General features: G+C 50.3%; 1 protein-coding gene across 1 annotated transcript; it reads left to right on the top strand.

Moving 5' to 3' along the window:
* The first annotated feature begins 2,124 nt into the window (after positions 1-2,124).
* Positions 2,125-19,851, top strand: Loxl4 (lysyl oxidase-like 4). The gene is made up of 15 exons (XM_013017636.1): positions 2,125-2,184; positions 5,562-5,856; positions 6,639-6,817; positions 7,509-7,714; positions 9,054-9,092; positions 9,220-9,439; positions 9,947-10,133; positions 10,308-10,462; positions 11,090-11,257; positions 12,330-12,492; positions 14,240-14,483; positions 15,529-15,644; positions 16,257-16,393; positions 16,692-16,803; positions 18,632-19,851. Exons 1-15 carry the CDS (start codon positions 2,167-2,169, stop codon positions 18,700-18,702), a joined length of 2,310 nt encoding a protein of 769 aa, XP_012873090.1. The 5' UTR covers positions 2,125-2,166; the 3' UTR covers positions 18,703-19,851.
* The last annotated feature ends 1,221 nt before the right edge of the window (positions 19,852-21,072 follow it).

The following is a 21,072-nucleotide window of genomic DNA, read 5'->3' as shown; positions in this document are numbered from 1 at the left end:
GCCTTCATAGCTCCTGACTTCCTTTCCATGTTCTGGCTCACTACATTCTGTAAGTAATAGCTGTGTGACTTTGGCCATGGCATTTAACTCCTCTGTGCTCTTCTTTATCATCTGTCCCATCCCTATGTTACTTTCAAAGCGATAAAAGTACCATTTGTGGGGCTTTGAAAGGATTGAATAAGATGGTACCTAGAAGCTTGATATGCTGAATCCCAAGTACAGAACCGGGTTGTCTATGTCTCCCAGGAGTGCATTTGTTTACTCCCTAAACACTTACTGAAACTTGCTATGTGTCAGGGCCTGTAATAGAGTCTGGTTTGAGGGATAAATTACATCAAAGGGCCCTCAGAGATGAGGTAGCCACAGACCTGCATGTATAGAGTTTGGTAGAGGGTTATGAGTACTAGACTGAGGATCTGTAATGGAGGAAGTGGTATGTCAGCCAGATCAGAGCATCTAAATCCAACTAGTTGAATTGTACCATCCAACCTTCATGACATCATGGGGTGAAGAGATGACACCTGAGAAAAATCCTACCACCAGTAAGTCCTGGGGCTAGGCCTGAGCCCAAGTCCCTCACTTCTCAAAGGATGGACTCATAGCAAGTCTCCTGGAGGTCCCCCATCCACTGCTTGCCAGCCTGGGCCTCTGCCCAGCCTTGCAAGCTAAGGACTTCCGGGCAACTTCCATTCATTCACTGGGCTCTGAGGGTGCCAGCCCCTGAGCTCCAGGGTATTTTTAGCTCTGGGCAGCCAGGCCCCGTGGGTGATTGGCAGCAGGCAGAACCCTCTGTGTTGCTTCTGGCTCAGCATGAGAGGTGTCTGGGCATGGGGAGGGGCTCAGGCACACCTAGCACCCAGGTCCACAGCTGCCTCATTGTCCCTGGGGGAGGAGCTGGGCTGTGTCTGCTGCTACTGACCCGAAGCTGGGCACATTCTTTCCTGTTGATTCATCACAGGGAATGTTTTGGGCCCAGTATGGGGTGGGGCAGAGCCACTGGGGGGACATCACAGACGTGAACCTCCAGGGGTGGACAGCAGGTCACTGGCCCCAGTGTGTCCTAGTCTTCATCCAGGGATCATAAAGATCCATCTTGCCACGGGGGGGGGGGGAGAGGGGGGGCTTATCACAAAGCTGCCTTGTGACAGGCCTTGTTTGCACATCTGCCTCCTCCACCAGACTGGGAAGACCCCCTCCCCCACCCCAGCCAGTGTATAACACTCCAGCCTCCTGTCTAGCACATAGGAGAAAATCAATGGTTTGCTGAATGAATGCACCTTTGCAAGGGTGCTTGGGCAAGGGGGTACTAAGCTGGGTACTAGGCTGGAATCCTCTGCCCATTTCATAAACGGGATCCTGCTGACACCCAGGGGTGGAAAGAAACTGGGAGAGGAGCAGTGGGGAGGAGGCAGGGCTAGGGTTGGAGCGCCTGGGCACTCCTGCGGGGATTCCCTTCTCAGCCATTTTGGTATTCTTTCTATTCTTTAACCCCTCCCCCAATCCCATTCTCTACTCACACCTCTCCCCCATGAGCCTGCCAAGGCCCAGGGTCGCCTCAGCCCACCCTGTGAAAGGTTCCAGTTGCTCCCTCTTCTCTTTATGACTTGGCAGGAAAGTCGTTGTCTCCTAGGCCTCAGTGACCACTGCTCAGACAGACCACCACTTCCCACTTGCCCCAAGTAGCATACAATAGCTTCCGGGGCCATACCAGGGAGCAGAGCCGCAGCACCTCAGCTCAAAGGCATCCAAGTAGAGATTCCCCCCTCCCCCAAGGCTGCCTGCGTTGTCCTGCAGCCAGGAGCTCCTGAGGTCTGGACCCAGGACATCAAAGTACTCCCACGGGGAGGAACTGAATGTGACTCCTTTCTGGCAAAGGAGGAAGGCGTGCGCTCACCCGGTCCCCGGGGAAAGGCTGCCTGGGGGGCTCCGTCCGGAGCCTGGAGCCCCGGGACTTCCCGGCCTGGCTGGCTGACTCCTGTCCCGGGTAGCGCGCGCCTGGCGCAGGGCCGGCGGGGCGGGGCGCCCGCACTTGGCGCGCCCAGGGCGGGGCCTGTAGCTTCCTCCACGGGCCCAGGTTGGGGGCCGGCAACTAGCGGATAAAAGGTCCCCAGGGTGGCTCGGGAAGCCGGTTAGCGCTGCTCCACCACGGCGCCGGACCCTGCCCTGATGTCTGCGATCCAGCTGGTGAGCTCCCCTCCGCGCCCAGCTGGGCCTCTAGCCCTGGGTCTGATTCTTGCCTTCTGACTTCTGCCCATCTTTCTGCCTCTCTTGGGTCTGCAGGCCTCTGGGAGTCCCTGGAAGCTGGGGGATGGGAGAGATGGAGGAAGGGATCCCATGGACAGTCACCCTGGACCCTGGAGTGGCTTACAACCTGCTCTTATATGGACCAGTGATCAACTTGGGGGCTTGGCCCAAGGCCTGCATGGGTGGTACACACTGGCCCCAGGGTGCCTGAGTATGGAGTCTGTGATCATACCACGTGTAATCATTTGTCAACCAGGGGGGACCCAGAGGAGGAGGGGAGGTAGCCTCAGATGTCACTTCTGTGACCTGGGGGACTGAGCTGGGCTTCCTAGCTAACCAGCCCAGCATTGACTATGCTGGAGAGTGAGAGAGAGGGTGGGGGCCTGGAGGGAAGAGACAGAGGATCCAAGCTTTCCTTCCCCAGCCCCATAGGTGGAACTCTGCTGGCAATGTTCCAGGCCCTCAGTTGGCAATCCTGGGGAAGGGACAGGACCCAAGGCAGAAACCTCACCCCAGGTTGCTACAGAGAAGGGATTATGAGTGATCCCCAAACTGGTGTCCCCAGGACAGTACAAGCCCTGGTGCTTTCTCCTGTCCTTGCCCTCCTCCAGCCCTTACTACTGGGCCAGGGCAGGGCACGAGCCAGTGTCCCCTGGTAGCACCTGGAGCAGGTGCCTCTCTGCCTGGAGCTGTCAGGGTCTTGAATCTGTCATTTGGTAGCACTCAGTGCTGGCACCCACACCATGGTCCTCAAGCCATGGCCTGGGTCATAAATCAACCACCAACAGGGTACAATTTCATTCCCTCTTCCCTTCCCTCTTCTCCCTCCTCTCCCAACATCCACCACTTGAGGTTTTGAGAGCTGGGCCTCTTCCAGACAGCCTGCTGGAATCCTGGCTAGGCAAGGTCCCTTTGCTTCTCTAAGCCTGATCTCCTGTGTAAAGTGGAGATGAGCATTCAAGAGCTATTGTAAATGCATTTTAAAATTATGATTTCCTTCTCTTTTCTTCCCCTTTTCGTTTCTCATTCCATCTCCCCCTTCACATCTCCTTCCCCGCTCTTCTCCTTCCCATCCCACCCCCTTCTCCCTCACATAGGAGAAAGACCAGCCATAGAGGGCTAATTTGCAGCCTAGTCCTGTGCTTGGGCAACGGATGTGTGGAGTCAGGAAGGAAATGCTCCAAGTACCAGGAAGGCAGGGGCTTGAGAAAGCTTCCTGGAGGTGGTAGTAGTATTTGAGCTGGGTATTGAAGAATGTGTAGGAGTTGAACAGTCTAAGATACACAGAAAGGGCACTCCAGGTAGAAGTAGCAATGAGAGCCAAGGTGAGAAGACAAAGTTGAGTGTGAACAAAAGCTATAGGAGGTGGGAGTGCTGAGACAGGGATTGTCCCCATGTCTGATTCTTGGCCCTTGCTGTTGCCTTGGTTCCTCCTAGCAGACTACCTAGAAGGAGCTGTCTTGCCCTAGTGCCCAGAGTCCTATAGCAGAAGCCCACCCCTGGCCCTTGCCCTCGTGGCCTGGAACTGTCCACAGCCTCTAATAAGGCCTCCTCCATGCTGTGGGACTTCAACCACAAGCCAAAGCAGACCTGCTTAGCCTTCCCTGGGGCCCTTCGGAGCACATCATCCTCTAGAGCCAGCCCTCATTCTACATGGAGGGGGAATTCATAAGAAAACTCAACTCCATTTGTGGGAGAGTTAGGAGCATCCTGACTCCAGAGAATGGGGGGAAGAAAGATCATCTCTTGGCCACACAGGACCCATGTGACCACTGGGTCCTAATGGCCAAGTGACTTTGGTATGGCTCAGGTGTGAAGATGGGAAAGGGACATGGGAAGCAATGGAGAGTGTGCTGCTGATAGTGGTACCACCAGTGTTTTAGGACAATAATGTAAAGATTTAAGGGGATGTGAAGGGAATGGAGCAAACCTGGAGAATGGTGCAGAGAAGGAACATCATGCTATGCAAGGCCTGCTCTTCTGAGGGCTCAGCAAGTATCCACTGGTTAAATTTCACAAAAACCCAAATGGCAGGTGCTACTGTTACAATGACTTTACAGAGGGTCACAGTGAGGTCCAGAATTGTCCTAAATCACAAATCACCTTAATTAGGGCAGTGGAATCTGGATCCAGGCAGCCCAATTCCCCCAGTCTGTACTCAGGCCATATCTCTGTGTCTCCCTCTCCTTCTCTGTCTTCTGTCTCTCACATACACATTCGTGAAGGGCAAACCCACCACAAGGTGCTCAGACCCCTCAATCATCTGGGTCTTCCTTCTCTACTTCCTTCCCCTCTAAGACCCCAGCATTGCAGTATGGGAGTAAGAGACGGCACTCCCTGCTCCTGAACAATCTCACCTCTTTCCCCTACTTCCCTCCTCTACCCATCCTGCCCCCTCTGACTAGAGTACCCCCTTTCCTACCTAGAATTCTTACTCCTCCAACACGGCCCTTCTTTGAAAACCTTTCCTGATTCCTCTTCTCTGTGTGTTGTGAAGGTAAGGAATGTATCTCATGTTTCCATTTCTATTTTATTTTTTTTAATACTGGACTTTGGCCTCAAGATCTCACACACTAGACAGACCCTCTGTTGCTTAAGCCATCTCTCTTACCACTTTTTGCTTTAGTTGGGGGTTGGTTAGGGGTTCCTTGTTTTGCCCAGTCTCGTTTGAATCACAATCTTATTATACCTCCGGAATAGCTGGGATGATAGATGTGAACCACCACATTATTGGTTTAGATGAGATCTCAGAACCTTTTTCCATAGCTTGACCTTGAACCTTGATCATCCTGGTCTCTTCATTTGAGTAGGTAGGATTGTAAGCCAGCTACAATTGTTTTGTGTGAGACACCACACCAGGCTGATGTCTTATTTCTGTGTCCCAACACCAGGCCTACTACTGGACCAAAGCAAGTCCTCCAAAAGCGTCTGCTGCACAGAGCACACTGATAGATGGCCCTGGGACAATGGCATATTATATATTTGGCTCAACCTCCTCACCTTGGAAATAAAGAACTAGTGCCTAGTAGATTAAAGAGACGTAGCCAAGCTACACAACAAATGAATGGAAGAGATCTTGACTCTCTAATAACCCTTCCTGCCACCAGCAACCATGGGGAAAGTGGCATTTTACACCTTTGCTTGGGATGCTGGGAGTATCAAAAAATAGGAGAGGGCAGTAACTCTTCAATGAGTTTTTGTCCTCAGGGGAACCACTGGAGGCTACCCACGTGAAGACATTCTCACTCTACAGCACATTGCTGAGTGGGCGTGTGGTAGTGATTGAACATGGTAATCATTATTTACTCCTTCCTCAGGCCCTTGGAGTCACCATGACATCATCCTCACCAGTCACCATCTCCTTGTTCCTACTGCTGCTGCTAGGCCAGCCCTCTCCCAGCAGGCCACAGTCACTGGGTAACAAGAAGCTCAGGCTGGTGGGCCCAGGGAGCAGGCCAGAGGAGGGTCGCCTGGAGGTGCTGCACCAGGGCCAGTGGGGCACCGTATGTGACGATGACTTCGCTCTCCAGGAAGCCAACGTGGCCTGTCGCCAATTGGGCTTTGAGTCTGCCTTGACCTGGGCCCACAGTGCCAAATATGGCCAAGGGGAAGGTGAGTGATGGTGCTGCCCCTCAGGATGTCAAGGAGATGATAGAAGGCTTCTCTCAGGGGTTGGCTCACTGGGGCTCCAACAAAAGCTTCAAAATGTTCACCAGTGCTTAATGTCCATCTCAAATGGCTACCATGAGCACATCCTGAGTGCCCCAAGTGCAGATGGTCCCTGCTCCTGCTTTCTGTAATGAGGCCACCTCCATCACCATCTCCAAATTGTAATCTTTGAATGTGGCAATGGTGTCACACAGTGGGTTCTTAGCCAGTGTGGATGGATAGATGGATGGATGGATGGATGGATGGATGGGTAGATGGATGGGTGGATGGGTAGATGGATTGATGGATGGGTGGGTGAGTGGGTGGATGGATGAGTGGATGGATGGATGGGTGGGTGGATGGATGGATGGATGGATGGGTGGATAGATGGGTAGATGGGTGGATAGGTGGACAGATGGATGAATGGATGGATGGATGGATGGATGGATGGATGGATGGATGGGTGGGTGGGTGGGTGGGTGGGTGGGTGAATGATGGATGGATGAATGGGTGAGTGAGTGTGTGGATGGATGGGTAAGTCTAATAACTATACCTACATGCCATTTTCCAGAAATAGATTCTGAGGTTTTGACACCAAAAAGAGAATCAACATCCCCTCTTCCCCCCATTTTCTACTCAGCATTTGGAGGAGACTTGATAAGTATGGAGTACCAACCAGAAATGGAGCTGCAGCTGCCTTTCTGTACATTCTTGCATTCTTGAGCTTATCTTCCTCTCCCCCTCAGGACCCATCTGGCTGGACAATGTGCGCTGTGTGGGTACTGAGAGCAGCCTGGACCAGTGTGGATCTAATGGCTGGGGTGTCAGTGACTGTAGCCACTCTGAAGATGTCGGGGTGGTGTGTCAGCCCCAGCGTCACCGTGGCTACCTCTCTGAGCAGGTCTCCAATGCCCTTGGGCCCCAGGTGAGGAGGTTGTTAAGGCCCTGACTTGGTTGGTTCAAGGTAGACCTTCCTAGAAATTAGCCTGGAAGAGGAAGAAGAGAGCAGAGCTGGGCTGAGTAGCATCCTGAAGGTTCTGGCCTGAAGCAGGTGCATGGACAGAGGGCCCTAGCTTGATACAGGCAGGCAAGAGGGATAAGAGGCTAGGCATGCCGGGAATCATAGAAACTGCTCCCACAAGGGAAGTGGCAGTGGGGAGTGAGAGGACCACTTCACCCACAAGATGTGGCCACAATTGCTGCCTCTTCCCAGCACAAACAACCGTGAGCTAAAAACAGCCCAAGCCAAACAACAGGAGTGGCAGGGCAGGGCCCTGGTTCCCCTTCCCCCCTCCCCCACTCCACTGGCCTGAGTCACCTCAGGGAGAGGATGGCAGGGTCCTGTAGGGGGCCCCAGGGGTAAACTCCATGCCCAGGAGACGCCTTCTAAATCTCATGAGCTCCTGTTTGGTCTCCAGGAGGGCACAGACCCCACACTGTACTCTCTCTAGTTCAATAGACAAGATGGGGTGAAGACCCTAGTCAAACCCAAGTTTGGCTGCTCACTCACCCTGTGTGATGCCTCCAGCTCTGAAGCAATAAAGGGTCCAGAAGATGAACTTAGAGCTCTGACCAGGTTCTTCCTGTATGAGCCACAGTGACTCTGTACACTGCAGGGCCGGCGTCTGGAGGAGGTGCGCCTCAAGCCCATCCTTGCCAGTGCCAAGCGGCATAGCCCTGTGACCGAGGGGGCTGTGGAGGTACGGTATGAGGGCCACTGGCGACAAGTGTGTGACCAGGGCTGGACCATGAACAACAGCAGAGTGGTGTGTGGGATGCTGGGCTTCCCTAAAGAAGTACCTGTCAACAGTCACTACTACAGGTAGGAGGGGCTAGGATTGTGGAGTCATGGGTGAGTATGGTCTGGGGTAGGAGATGGAGGGAATGTGGGATCTTGCAGGGTTCAGCAAGAGCTGGGGGGATGGATTGGCAGGCTCATGTCTGTGATTAGGAAACAGCTCCATAGATGATTGGGCCTGGACTTTCTGGGTTTTACAGATACCTCAGAATAGTTAACATGAATGAGGAAAGGTAAACTTTGAGATCCTGAGAAATACCTAAAAGGGGTCAGAAAACAGAATTGACTACTGTACCAAATGAAAACATTTGGTGAATGTAAATCTACATCTCTGATTAAGAAGATAGATTTTAATGAAGAGCTATACAGTGTCATCCAAAATATAGACAAATTGCCTGCTGGGCTCAGCTCCCTCAGTAACTAGCTGTGTGGCCTTGGGGAACAATCCACTTTCCCATGAATGATGTCAACCCTAAGATTGGGTTTGCATGTTAGCAGGGCACTGGGTGGGGCCAGTTTGGAAAGAGGAGACTTAAAAAATATTCTGTCAGAAACGTGGCAGAACTGTCAGAGCAGATTACATCAGCCCAGTAAGTCCCAAGCCCAGTCCCAAGCCCACTGGCACTGTATCAGTGAAACTCTGAAGTTCTCACTCCTTCAGCAACCCCTTCCCCAACTCAATCAGTGCACCACATTTCACTGAAGCATCAAATCCCTGGTTGTTCTACCCTGTGTCTCTGACTGAGATGACCGAGGTCTTAATTAAAGGAAAAGGGGGTGCTAAGCAGCTACATGACTCCAACTTTGGGAGTCATGGGGATATGGGCCCTGGCTCCCCACTGCCTGGTAATTGTACACTGGTTCTCATTGCCTGACCCACCACCCATGAGGAAGGCAGCCCTGATTACAGCCTGGGTGTCTCTGGGTGGCAGGTCCTCCCCCTGCCTCCCCACCCCCCCATCCCAGCAAGGCCCTCAACTTGCCTCTTCACCTGTCTCTAGAGGACCTTTCTCCAGGGCAATTCTCTCAAAGCACCCTCTGAAGACACCCGTCATCTGGGCTGGGTAGAGAGCAGATCTGAGTGTTTGTCCCTGGGTGGCCTCAAACAGTAGAGATCCCACTATAGATCAAGCCCATGGACTTTGCTTGCCTTCTCAGTAAATAGGTGTCATGGTTATTTATGACTTGGTCACCCTATAAGGCTGCTGTGAAACTTAGCAATGACATAGGATCAGCAAACAAGTCTGCAGACTGTGAAGTCTAGTATACATGAAAGAGCAATGCAGGAGATCATGAATGGCAGGGGGGTGAAATTCCTGCACCCATGCCCACCCCCTACCCCATTTGCTTGCTTCTGCCATAGGAAAGTCTGGAATTTGAAGATGAAGGATCCAAAGTCTAGGTAAGTAGTAGTCCCCGTAAGGTAGGAGGAGGTGAAGAGGTATGGCATGAAGAGTTTCTTGCCCTTCCTCCTTCCTGTCTCCCTTGGCCTCCTTTAGTCTTCACCTTCAGTCTCCCTTGTCTTCCAGGCTCAGTGGCCTGGCCAGTAAGAACTCCTTCTGGATCCACCGGGTCAACTGTCTGGGGACAGAGCCCCACCTGGCCAACTGCCAGGTACAGGTGGCTCCAGGACGGGGAAAGCTACGCCCAGCTTGTCCAGGTGGCATGCATGCTGTAGTCAGCTGTGTAGCAGGGCCCTATTTCCGCTCACTGAAGGCCAAGTCCCATCGCAAAGAGTCCCAAACAGAGGTGAGCTCCAAGATGTCCTGTACCCATCCTGTACTTTCAACAAGACCCTGCTGCCCAATGGGGGGGAAAGAGAGGACCCAGACAGGGAGGAGGGGACCAATTTACAGAATGGAGTACCTTGGAATTAATTTAAAAGGGATCATTTATAACCCTACTATAAATGGAAAGCAGACATTACTTGCCATGAATACTAGGAAACCATATAAACAGTAATTAAATCATAGCTGAAGCCCATTGAGGCTAAAGGTATTGATGATGAGCCAGGTTCTTTGTTACAAAAGTAGGTGAGTCCTATGAGGCATTTCACCCAGATTAGTCACTGATGAAGTAGAGGTAGAGAAAACCAGCTTGTTCAAGGTGGTACTTACACAAAGTCCTAGGCAGAATCTGAACGCATGCCTTCCTGGCTTCAGCTCAGACTGTGGAGCTTGAAGGCCCTGCCCTGGAGTCGCAGTGAGCTCAAGCCCTTTGGCTGTCCTTTGTGAAGCTGTTTTGTTCCTCCCCCAGCAGGAACTGAAGGTGCGCCTGCGTGCTGGGGCCCAGGTAGGTGAGGGCCGTGTGGAAGTGCTCATGAACCGCCAGTGGGGCACCGTCTGTGACCATGGATGGAACCTCATCTCTGCCAGCGTGGTGTGTCGTCAGCTCGGCTTTGGCTCTGCACGGGAGGCCCTCTTTGGGGCCCAGCTGGGTCAAGGTGAGCCCGGAGGCTCAGGATAGATCCAGAGAACCTAGATGTGCCACTGTCTTGTCTCCTCTCTTGGAGGCTTTGGGGTACCAAGGCTCAGAAGGGTCTCCCCTTCTGGGGAGAGAAAGCACAGTGTGGCCTACAGAGGTGGCAACTCACACAGCCTGTTCTCATCCCCCCTAGGACTAGGGCCCATCCACTTGAGTGAGGTGCGCTGCAGGGGCTATGAGCAGGGCCTCAGTGACTGCCTCACCCTGGAAGGGTCCCAGACCGGCTGTCAGCATGCAAATGATGCTTCTGTCAGGTGCAATGTCCCTGACATGGGCTTCCAGAACCAGGTGAGTGCAGGCTTGAGTATCTCTCCAGCTAGGAGTCCAGGAGCCACTGGGACACCCCTAGGACACCTCCTTGAGCCAGGGGGAGGGAACTCAGGAAACATAGGGCCAGTAATCCCACCTGGGCAATCCACTCACCTTTGGAGCCAGCCTGGAAGTCTTCTGTCACTTGTCTCATCTGCAGCCCTAGAGATAGAGGGACACATGGCTAGGCACACACTTACCCACACACCCCTGGGTCCTCACTGAAGCTGAGGAAGAAGGTGCCTAAGGCCAGAGTCACAGGCTGCCAGCACCAGGGAGGGCATTAGAGATGCCCAGGTTCGAGTGTCATTCATGGTGGGATTTTAGGTAGGAGGAAAGCAACTTTCAGGGAAGAAGCCAGGGTCAGATTCCTCCAGTGGGCAGGGATGATAGTGACCATCTGGAAACCTGTCCTCACTTTGTAGAGGAAACAAGCCTGGGGAAGGTTAATATCTGGTCTACAGCCACACTCAGCTGGCATGTCTCCAGACTCACAGTCCTGTGCTCCTTCTCCTGGGCGGAACAGGCCCATGGCAATCTCGGAGAAACAAGTGAAGAAATTGAAGACATAGCCACATATCCCTCACGGGCCTCTACCCACTGCAGGTGCGCTTGGCTGGTGGCCGCAACCCAGAGGAGGGCGTGGTGGAGGTGCAGGTGGAGGTGAACGGGATCCAACGTTGGGGCACAGTGTGCAGCGACCACTGGGGGCTCACCGAAGCCATGGTGGTCTGTCGACAACTTGGCCTGGGTTTTGCCAACTTTGCCATCAAGGTAGGTCGCTGTCTTGCTCCTTCTCTACAACCTCAGCCTCCTGGATGGAAAGGACCAGAACTTTCAGGCCCTTTATTCATTCACTCAGCAATTAATTTAGAATGAAACCATGAGCTGACATGCTGACTGGAGGAGCCACATCTGAGGGAAGGTAGCTCTTATTAGTAAAGTGTTCACACAACCAGATACATAGTTGTATTTTTAGAAAGGTGAGAAGTCAGCCAAATGAGGTGGGAGAGGAGTAAAACAGCCCACACAAGCTCTGTGGCCAGAGAAAGCTCATTGTCGATTGAGGAAATTTGGGAGAGAGGCTGCAGTGTCTCTTTCAAGGGAGTGTGTGCAAAGTTCAAAGTTCAAGAAAAAGATAGTAAGATGACTTACTACCTGCACCCCAGATTTTTAGAAGCTTTCTTACTTTGCTACCTGGAAAACATTTGAGTGTTGAACGTAACTTGAATAGATAGGCTACAATAGCGGTCCAGCTAAGAAAACATGCTGGGCTGGACCAAGCTAATGACAGTTTGGGGAAAATAAGCAGATTCTTTCTTTTTTTGGGGAGGGGGTATCTGGTCATGGGGCTTGAACTCTGGGCCTGAGCGCTGTCCCTCAGCTCTTCAGCTCAAGGCTAGCACTCTACCACTTGAGCCACAGCGCCACTTCGGCTTTTTTTTCTTTTTGCTTATGTGGTGCTAGGGAATCGAACCCAGGGCCTCAAGTATGCAAGGCAAGTGCTCTAGACCACTGAGCCACCTTCCCAGCCCCAGATACTTGTATCTACTGTGTGAGTAGCAACTGGGGTAACCAGAACAGCATCTCCTCTAAGAGGACTGACTTCCAAGATAGGGATGGGAACAGCGTCAGGTGGAAGCCATAGGGAGTGAAGTTTTGCCTCCATACATGGAAGAAATTCCTACTCCTACAGGGGTCCAGTGTGATGATGGGTGATGATGGACTACCCCAGGGGGCGGAGGGTTCTCATTAGTGAGGATTTTGGGCGGTGTGGCCTAAAACTCAGTTGTACCTCCGAGATGGCTCTCTGGCTCTGACTGGGAGATGCTGGCTGTCTTCTTAGGACACCTGGTACTGGCAGGGGACGCTGGAGGCCAGAGAAGTGGTGATGAGCGGGGTGCGCTGCTCAGGCACAGAGCTGGCCCTGCAGCAGTGTCCGAGGCACGGGCCTGTGCACTGTTCCCACGGCACCGGGCGATTCTCAGCTGGAGTAGCCTGCATGAACAGTGAGTTACAGGAGCGGCTCCTGGGTGTGGACAGGCGCAGGTGGGGTTGGGAGTGGAAGCACCAGCTCTGTTATATCAGGATGCAAAGCCTGGCCTGCCCCTCTGGAGTAACTGGGCGAATGAAAACTGAGAAAATGATACGAGACAGGAGATACACGGGGATTTTTCAACTTGGGGTTTATGACTGGAAGTTTTTATTTTTTAAGGAAAGTAATGGAAAATATGAATGCATGACACTTAGTAAGGATAGTGTTTCTTTCTTGGAACTATGTGTATGTGTAAACAAAATGTTATTGTTTGTAAGAAAAATAGCTTGAGAGCCCTTGTATGGGATATATAAATGTGAGGCACATTAGGGCTGAAGGCCTGTGCGTTCTCTTCCTGAGTTCTGAGATTTACCCAGAAGACCTGAGAACAAGACCAGTTTGTGGCGAGGCTTTTCCCACAGAGCCAGACTCGAAGGACAGCAGCATCTGTTGACACCACCCAACATGGCCTAGGCCCAAATGACTATATGTAGTTCAGAGGTGGCAGGCTGGCTCCAGCCCTAGTAACCATTTGACCTTCTTCCCTGACACACTTCAGTCCAAACCATCCTGAACTCATCAGGGAGCTCTAGACTTCCTCTCAGTGCAATGCCTGCAGGGCAGAGCACCAGACCCACCCATCACACCCTTCTCTGCAGAGTGGTGACGCATCAGAGCGGCTCCCCAGCACCAAGGCCTCAGCATGCTGAAGCACACTCTGCATCCTTCCACATAAAGGGTTACTGTCCAAATACCTAAACTATGGCCTTGTGTTTTGTCACAGACAAGGACTGAGAAGGGGCCCCTTTTGTCTACTGAGGTTACATGGCAACAGCTCCAAATCTCCGTATTTCTGTACTGACACAGGGACAACAATGGTAGAGACATGTGGTATCTAAGATTAAGGGTCCCTGGAAGAGTAGAGGGCAGAGGCTGAGCTGCTTTATGAGATCCAGGCAGCAGCTGATTGGATTTTTTACATACAGAAAACTACCAGACATGCCCAGCATGGCCTCAGAGAGAAGCACGGGGAATACCTTAGGTGGCAGTCAGGCTACACCAGGATCTGGAGGGAGCACAGACCAGGGAACCCTAGCATAGACCAGACAGGTAGAACTCAGGAACAGGCATCCTGGGCAACAAACTCCTCCAACCCTCCTTTCTGGCTGACCCTGGACACTGAAGCAAAGACAGGGAATTGGCTAAAGTAATGAAGTTCTGTATCAGCAGAAAATTTCAAGAGTATTTTATGTATGCACTAAGCTATGTAAAGGCAGTTTAAACAGTGAAAAGCATTTTACAAAAGAAATGGTAGTTTATATCCATTGCCTGTTTATTGTGGGGCAGACAATGATCTACATGCAGTACATATATTATCATATTCCTGCCTGTAATCTTATCTCCAGCTTGCAGATAATAAAAACAACACCCAAAGAAGCCAAGCAGTCACAAGCTGGCAAATGGTGTAGTCCGACACAAGACACAAGCATGAACTCTGGTGGCCTGGCTCCAGAGTTGATGAGCTTAACCATGACCCTTGAGCTATCTCCTATCTTCAAGTGATGGATTCTTCCTTTCTTCAGTTATTAGAACACACGTGACTCAACTGCCTTTTCTGGGATCCCATCAGAGAGCTTAGTGTGGAGGCAAGCATGGGCTGGGGCTGAGGAGCAAGACCGCTGCTTTTCTACCTTTTCCTCTCACTCTGTTTTCTGCTCCAGGTGCTCCCGACCTAGTCATGAATGCCCAGCTGGTGCAAGAGACAGCCTACCTGGAGGACCGCCCACTCAGCCTGCTATACTGTGCTCATGAGGAGAACTGCCTCTCCAAGTCCGCTGACCACATGGACTGGCCCTACGGACACAGGCGCCTGTTGCGCTTCTCCTCACAGATCTACAACCTGGGGCGGGCAGACTTCCGCCCCAAGATTGGACGCCATGGCTGGATTTGGCACCAGTGTCACAGGTTAGTACCCGCCAGAGCCTTGGTCCTAGAACTCTTGGGACAAAGAGACAAACAGCAGAGCTCAAGGACCCAAGGACCTCAGACACACTTGGCAGGGAGCACTGTGCACTCTGCATGTCTTCCTTCCCATACACCCCTGTAAAGAGGAAGGGGTGTTTACAAAGGATCCTTGTAGCATCCACCTACCCTTTTCATCCCTTATCTTCCTTGGATGTACCTAGGCGAATGGTATTCACAGGACCTGCTTCCCACAATTAAGTCCCAGAGAGAAGCCAGTTGCAGCAGCTGGTACTGCGAACATGGCCTAATATAATCTTTGTATGTTTGGACCCTCGCTTTGTCTTCAGAATTGGGGAATCCCAGAAACCTGGAGACCCAACATAGGATTCTGGCACTGCAGACAAAGCTTGCTGGATCCTGCAGTAGCACAAAGCAAGGCCCCCAAAGAATGGCAGAAACAACTGGTGCTAGAAAGGAGACAATGAGCATTCTTTCCTATCAGGCTGGAGAGACACAAAGCCTGTGACAAAGGCAAAATTGAAGGGAAAAGAAGTTTCTGGTTTTTTTTTTTCCTTCAGGACATAGCCAAGGGTAGGGAAAGTTGAGAGGAATGGGCAGTGACTTTGGGCAATGGCTTGCCTGAGATAATGAGCATCTTTTCCTGTAGCATGAAGAGTTGTCATTATACTGAATGGGAAAATGTGGTAGCAATTTGGTCCCAGCTGTTCCTTAGGCCAGTGGTCCTTCCTCCCACCTCTGCCTAGGGCTTGTAGCCAGGCACCAGCTACCCCGAGGTGATCAGGGCAGTTTTTACCTCTCCTACTCAGGTTATGACTAGGTGATGGGGACAGTTGTGTCTTGCTGCCAGCCAATGGAGTAGGCTGTGAGCCACACTAATCTCAGGTCTGGAAGGGAAAAGGGCACTGCCCTACTATTATAACTTTCCTCCCTGGGTAATGATGGGGCCTAGTCCCTCACTCTTCCCCAACTCCTCCAGCGTAGACCCTCTGTTACCATAGACCTGACAGCTCTGCTTCTTCGGCAGGCACTACCACAGCATCGAGGTCTTCACCCACTATGACCTGCTCACACTCAATGGCTCCAAGGTGGCCGAGGGACACAAGGCCAGCTTCTGTCTAGAAGACACAAACTGTCCCACAGGTACACAGTTTCTTATCAGTGCATCCTATGACACCCTTCGCACTGTCTTCCTCTATGCCATGGACAACAGGCCCTGTTTAAAAGCCCTAGACATCCAGACTCCAATATTCAAGGGAATCCAAAAAGATCAACTTCAATGGTCTCCATTCCCTCTAAATTCCCAACATACTTTGCACCACATTTTAGAAGGCTAACCAGTTTCTATCTTGGATAATATTTGCTGTCTACTAGGGTAAGGCCAGGGATTTCTTAGGAATGACCTGGTGTATATACACTGGATCTTCAGAGGGTTGGACAGATGGACAATTTTGTTCAGTAGGGTGAGAATCTCTCAGCTACATTTCTTAGGCCAGCAAGGATTTTTTTTTAATTTTAACTAGCACATCTAGAGAAATTGTCTTTTTGTCACAGACATTGTTATGATACTAGGTTCAACATTTTGGGTACTCAGCAAGTCATTTGACTGAAACTGTAGCCTCAAATCTGTGAACTGGTCTTAACTGCACTGAGCTGACAAGGGCTGGAGTGAGGATTATATGCTAAAGTACATGAAGCTCCTCACAGTGTCTGGGCCCACTTGGTACCTCAGTCATGGTGTGCCTTTCCTTGCAGGAATGCAGCGGCGCTATGCATGTGCCAACTTTGGGGAGCAGGGAGTGACTGTGGGCTGCTGGGATACCTACCGGCATGATATTGACTGCCAGTGGGTGGATATCACAGATGTGAGGCCAGGGAACTACATCTTCCAGGTAAGGAGGCCCAGGGACTAGCCACTGGAGCCTTGTCTTTTTCAAGTCCAAATTAAGGCGTTTCCCCTTACAGTCCCCTATCGTAGTCCTGTCACTCCAAGCTTTGCTGTGGGAAAACACAGGATGGGGGAAGAATATTCCAGGGATCCCAAGGGCCTGGGTGTGAGTCCCAATTCAGTAGATATTGCATAGTTTGGTTTCCCTCTGTAAAATGGAGACATGAATGCCTACTTCCTGGGGTGACTGAAGGGATCTTACACATCAACTTTCTCTTTTATCATCCCCCATCTCACTCCAGGTGGTTGTGAACCCCACAAACGAGGTGGCAGAGTCAGATTTCTCCAACAACATGATGCGCTGCCACTGCAAATATGACGGGCAGCGGATCTGGCTGCACAACTGCCACACAGGTAATTCAAGGGCCACTGTGAGACTACTGTGTGGGTTTAGGGCACAGGAAGATGTTAAACACACCCAAGAGTGAATGGATACATCGCTAGGGATGGGACAGAGGTAAACTTCTAGAATTGGTCAGACCATCAACAACTCACCCAATAACTACTTCTGAACACCTATTTACCCTTTAAGGCTATTTGACTTTAAACTTAAGTTTCCAATCTTCCTGTCACTTCAAGCCTTGTCATGACTTTCTTTCCCAATCCATTTCTTTTCCTCCTTTCTTATGACTTTGCCTGCGACTGTAGGAATTCCCACCATCTGTATTCCTACCTCCAGCTGTAATCACTGCTTCCAAGACTAGGACAAAGAGAACAGAAACACTTACAGGGAAAAAGAAGCAACAAGGGAATCGAGTAGGGAAGCTGCTGCTCTACTTCATCTTCTTTGTGAATAGGACAGCCATTCTTGCATTTGTGGTGTGAAGTGGGACAATTTCGCCTGCAGTCAGCATGTATTAAGGCCAATTACCATGTGAACACTGTGCCAGGCACTCTTAAGATACACGAGCTCAGTATTGAGTACAATGTATAGACATACAGATAACCACAATCAAATGAGTAATCCAAATAAAAATGAACTAAATGTGGAGCAAACAAAGACAGAGAACAACATAGGGACCAGAAAAGGTTTCACAGAGGAAGAGATGCAGAAGACAAAGAAGGGAGAAGCTGGAGAAAGAGCACTGAATTTGGCTTCAGACAGCTTCAATGGATTCCAAAACTTTTACTGAGGACAGTAAGGAAATCCCAACTGTCCTCTCTTGTTCTTCTGTAAAACAGAGCTATGAACATCCAACCTACCAAAGTGCTCTCCAGGGAGAATTATGGTAGTTCTGGAATTTTTCTTGTGAACTTCTAGGACACTGATAAATTTCAGTCAAGGGAACAAGGAGATTATTTATTCTTTTTCTTTTCCTTTCCTTCTGCAGTGCTAGGGGTTGAAGCCAGAGTTTTGCACATACAAGGCAAGCAGTCTACTATGGAGCTACCTTCCTAGCCTCATTTGTTTGCAAAAAATGGCTGGTAATAAATAGGAGAGAGTGAGGAATAATTGATCCAGGGCAGATTTTGTTGTTGTTGTTTTTTCTTTTTCAGTCTGGGCACTGTCCCTGAGCTTCTTTTTGTTCAAGGCTAGTGTTTTACCACTTGGGCCCTAGCACCACTTCCAGCTTTTTCGGAGTACTTTATTGGTGGTAAAAGTCTCATAGACTTTCCTGCCCAGGCTGGCTTTGAACCATGATCCTCAGATCTCAACCTCCTGAATTAGCTAGGATTTATAGGTATAAGCCATTGGCACCTGGCTCCAGGGCAGACTAAGAAGAGAAAAACTACACAATTCTGCGGATCCTTCTACCAAAGGGAGAAGGGGCATCCTTGAGTCAGATGAGAGCCACAGCTATGGTGAACCTGGCCAGGGCCTATCGTCAGCGCGTCACTGCCAGAACTGTAGAACTACAACATGCAAAGAAATGGCTGCCCTCTCTTCTCTCTCTACTCTCTGGCCTCCAGGGTGGTGCAGGTGGGATCAGTTCTCCAGGCAGAGAGAGAACAAAGGACACAAAATGAATCTGGGGTGGGAACAGAACAGAACCACCATGGTTCTTCTCACTCAATAGCCTGTTCTTCCTAATCAAGGTCTGTTTATAAAGAATGACTGGCACCTGTGTCTATGACTGACTTGATGGCAAGGACAAGCTGGGCAGAATAGATCGGTCCAAAGTCATGGAAGGAGAGGGGCTGTGGAAGAGGTGGTTACTTAACCATTTTTCTTTGGCCACAGGAGATTCATATCGAACCAATGCAGAGCTCTCCGTGGAGCAGGAACAGCGACTCAGGAACAACCTCATCTGAAGTCATCACTACACGCTCCCAGCTCTGCCCACACACTAGATACCTCAGCTTACTGGAGCCATGCCCTTCACAGAGCTCTGACTCAGAGGAAAAAGGGCTAGTGCCAAGTGGCACCAAGAATCTGCTCAGGAAGCCTTTTGACGGCAAGATCACCAGGCTGGGTGGTACTGCTTCCTCAGGATGGCTCTGGGCTTGTCCCCTGAAGACCTGTGGCCCACATAATATGGCCTCCAGGCTGCAGTCAGCTAAGCTCCTCTTCTGTAAGGGGAACCAGTTTTTTCCTCAACTTGCTGCAGTTCCTTAGGGATGAGCTGTGGTCCACTCCCCCATCTAAGTGGTGCTTTCCTAATGTCCTAGAGGAGCAGAGGATAAAGGACCATAGTATACAGAAAACAGAGTTAGTTCTCTGATAGGAGCTCAATGAGACACAACTGTGTCAAAGTCACACTAGAGAAGTGAATTGGTGAATGCAGTCTCTTGCTTTACCTGTTTTCCTCTAGGACTCAGCGCTTATCCTCTGCGAAGTGTCTGTTCCTTAGTGTCTTTTCCCTATCACATATTTGGGCGTTTCTTATACCCCTATAAACTCAGGCTTCTGGTACCCGCCATCATCTCCTGATGGGTCAATACCCCAGTTACTGAGGCTTGAGAAGGGACAAATTTCATAAAAGTAGCACAAGAGGACCCTCTTATAGAACTGCAAGCCATCAAGCAGAAAAGGCACTGAGGTGCTATAGACTCTGTCTTTGTCGGGGCCTCTTGCCAAAGAAAACAAGGTGTCCTATACCTGGGGCAATCCAGTATCTTTCAGGATCACCACACACCTAAGTTGCCTTGTTTTTTAGTTTTTTTTTTTTGGGGGGGGGTCTTTTATAGCTTTTTTTCCCCAGAGCTGAGGACTGAACTCAGGGCCTTGCGCTCGCCAGGCGAGTGCTCTTCCGCTGAGCTAAATCACCAGCCCCCACCACACACCTTAGGATTGGCTTAAATTTCAGGTTTTATCCAAGTCAACTGTGCCTTGAGTAAATATTTTACAACAGAAAGAACCTATGTTAAAGAAGACACTATAGAAACACAAAGTCAGATCTGGTAGAAGAGACTATGGAGAAAGCAGAGGGGGAACATTAAAAGAATGAACCTAAAAAAGGCCACCACCCCTACTTGATGTGGTTGCTATGCTTTTGCTCAAGTGGTTTAAAATCATATAGTCTTTTCTTGGATATAACTCTTGACCCTTTCTCCACTGACTCACACCTAAAGAAATGATCCTCCACTGGGAATGTGGCTTAGTGGTAGAGTGCTTGCCTAGCATGCATGAAGCCCTAGGTTCAATTTCTCAGTACCACATAAATAGAAAAAGCTGGAAGTGATGTTGTGGCTCAAGTGGTACAGTGCTCAGGCCCTGAGTTCAAGCCCCAGGACTGGCAAAAAAAGAAAAGAAAAGAAGAGAGAAGAAAAGAAAAGGAAAGAAAGAGAAAGAAAGGAAAACAAAGAAGAAAAGAAAGAAATGATCCTTATAGGTCTGACATCCTAATGCCAATAAAGGTTGTTCATTATGGACTCCTACCAAGGCAAGACCAGCTGTGAGTCTGTGGTTTCCAGTACACTAACTCTAGTTTTTATTCCTCCCTTCAAGCTGGGAATGAGGATGTGCTAGGAAAGAGGATGTACGGGGCATAAAGACTACTCATGAGAGTTCTACCCCATATGCTTCTTTACGCTGGTATTAGCCTACTCTGCTCCCCAGTTATCCTCCCCAGGTTCACACTGAAACACAGGTCAGAGGGCAAAAGGCAGGAGAGAGAAGGTAAGATCTAAGGACTATAAACTTTTATAACACAGGCTACAAAAACAAAATAAATGGTAGCAGACAGAACAGACTTATAACAGTACTCTTCTCCCCACTAAGAACTATCCCAACACAGGGAGTTAACAGGAACATGTCTTGGGTGCCTTCTGTGAATACAAAGAAGTGCTTTCTTCCTTCCTCTCCTCCACTTTCTTTTGCACTACTCCCTCATCTCCTTTAGGCAAAGTAAGGGAACCTATTTTGGCCTGGCAATTTAGGTAAACAAGGGAAGGACTGATTTCCTGTTGGATCTAGCAAACATCTCCTAAACAGTAACAACATTATACTCACACATTCAGCTAATGGTCTGTGAAAGAATGTGCAGCTCGCAGGGCCAAGTGTGGTGACTGATGACTAGATGCAGGTAGGGAGGTTCCCTCGGCTTCCTGCTCTATCTAGTTTCTAAGAGGCCAGAAAAAGCAGGCCAAGTCGACAGCACTGGCCTTAGTCTCAGTCTTGCTGCCCACATCACATGTTTGATAGGTGTGGCCACTTCTAATTCTTGGAAAAAGCTATACAAG

This window comes from Dipodomys ordii, unplaced genomic scaffold (genome assembly GCF_000151885.1).
Source record: "Dipodomys ordii isolate 6190 unplaced genomic scaffold, Dord_2.0 Scaffold36, whole genome shotgun sequence".
Taxonomy (NCBI): Eukaryota; Metazoa; Chordata; class Mammalia; order Rodentia; family Heteromyidae; genus Dipodomys; species Dipodomys ordii.
Note: the sequence above shows the minus strand (reverse complement) of the source record. Positions and strands in the feature narration are given on the sequence as shown.

Coding starts and splice junctions, on each gene's coding strand:
- Loxl4 (XM_013017636.1), top strand. Junction 5,857..6,638: donor CAAATATGGCCAAGGGGAAG/GTGAGTGATGGT, acceptor TCTCCCCCTCAG/GACCCATCTGGCTGGACAAT. Junction 10,463..11,089: donor ACATGGGCTTCCAGAACCAG/GTGAGTGCAGGC, acceptor TACCCACTGCAG/GTGCGCTTGGCTGGTGGCCG.